Raw genomic sequence first — 708 nt, 5'->3', positions numbered from 1 at the left:
TGTGATCCCCCTTGTCTGGGCCTCCTCAGGGGTGAGGGTGACACCCCTTGCCTGGATCTGCTGAGGGGTTAAGGCGATCCCCAGTGTCTGGGCCTCCTCAGGGGTGAGAGTGATCCCCAGTGCCTGGGCCTGCTGAGGGGTGAGGGTGACCCCCCTTGCCTGGGCCTCCTCAGGGGTGAGGGTGACCCCCTTTGCCTGGACCTCCTCAGGGATGAGGGTGACCCCCCTTGTCTGGGCCTCCTCAGGGGTGAGGTTGATCCCACTTGCCTGGGCTTCCTCAGGGGTGAGGGTGACCCCCCTTGCCTGGGCCTCCTCAGGGGTACGAGTGATCTCCAGTGCCTGGGCCTGCTGAGGGCTGAGGGCAATCCCCAGTGCCTGGGCTTGTTGAGGGGTGAGAGTGACCCCCCTTGCCTGGACCTCCTCAGGGGTTAGGGTGATCCCCCTTGCCTGGGTCTGCTGAGGGGTAAGGGTGACCTCCATTGCCTGGGCTTCTTCAGGAGTGAGGGTGACCCCCAGTGCCTGGGCCTGCTGAGGGGTGAGGGTGATCCCCCTTGCCTGGGTCTGCTGAGGGGTAAGGGTGACCCCCCTTGCCTGGGCTTCTTCAAGGGTGAGGGTGACCCACAGTGCCTGGGCCTGCTGAGGGGTGAGGGTGATCCCCAATGCCTGGGCCTGCTGAGGGGTGAGGGTGACCCCCCTTGCCTGGGCCTC

General features: G+C 66.0%; 1 protein-coding gene across 1 annotated transcript in view; it reads right to left on the bottom strand.

Moving 5' to 3' along the window:
• Positions 1-708, bottom strand: part of FAM186A (family with sequence similarity 186, member A) — a 73623-nt gene that overhangs the window by 13347 nt on the left and 59568 nt on the right. The window contains exon 5 of the mRNA XM_006870138.1: positions 22-705. Coding sequence (XP_006870200.1) covers positions 22-705 — 684 coding nt within the window. The remainder of the gene's footprint in view (positions 1-21; positions 706-708) is intronic.

The sequence above is a fragment of the Chrysochloris asiatica genome, unplaced genomic scaffold, assembly GCF_000296735.1.
Source record: "Chrysochloris asiatica unplaced genomic scaffold, ChrAsi1.0 scaffold00138, whole genome shotgun sequence".
Classification (NCBI taxonomy): domain Eukaryota; kingdom Metazoa; phylum Chordata; class Mammalia; order Afrosoricida; family Chrysochloridae; genus Chrysochloris; species Chrysochloris asiatica.
This window is presented reverse-complemented; position numbering and strand designations above follow the sequence as displayed.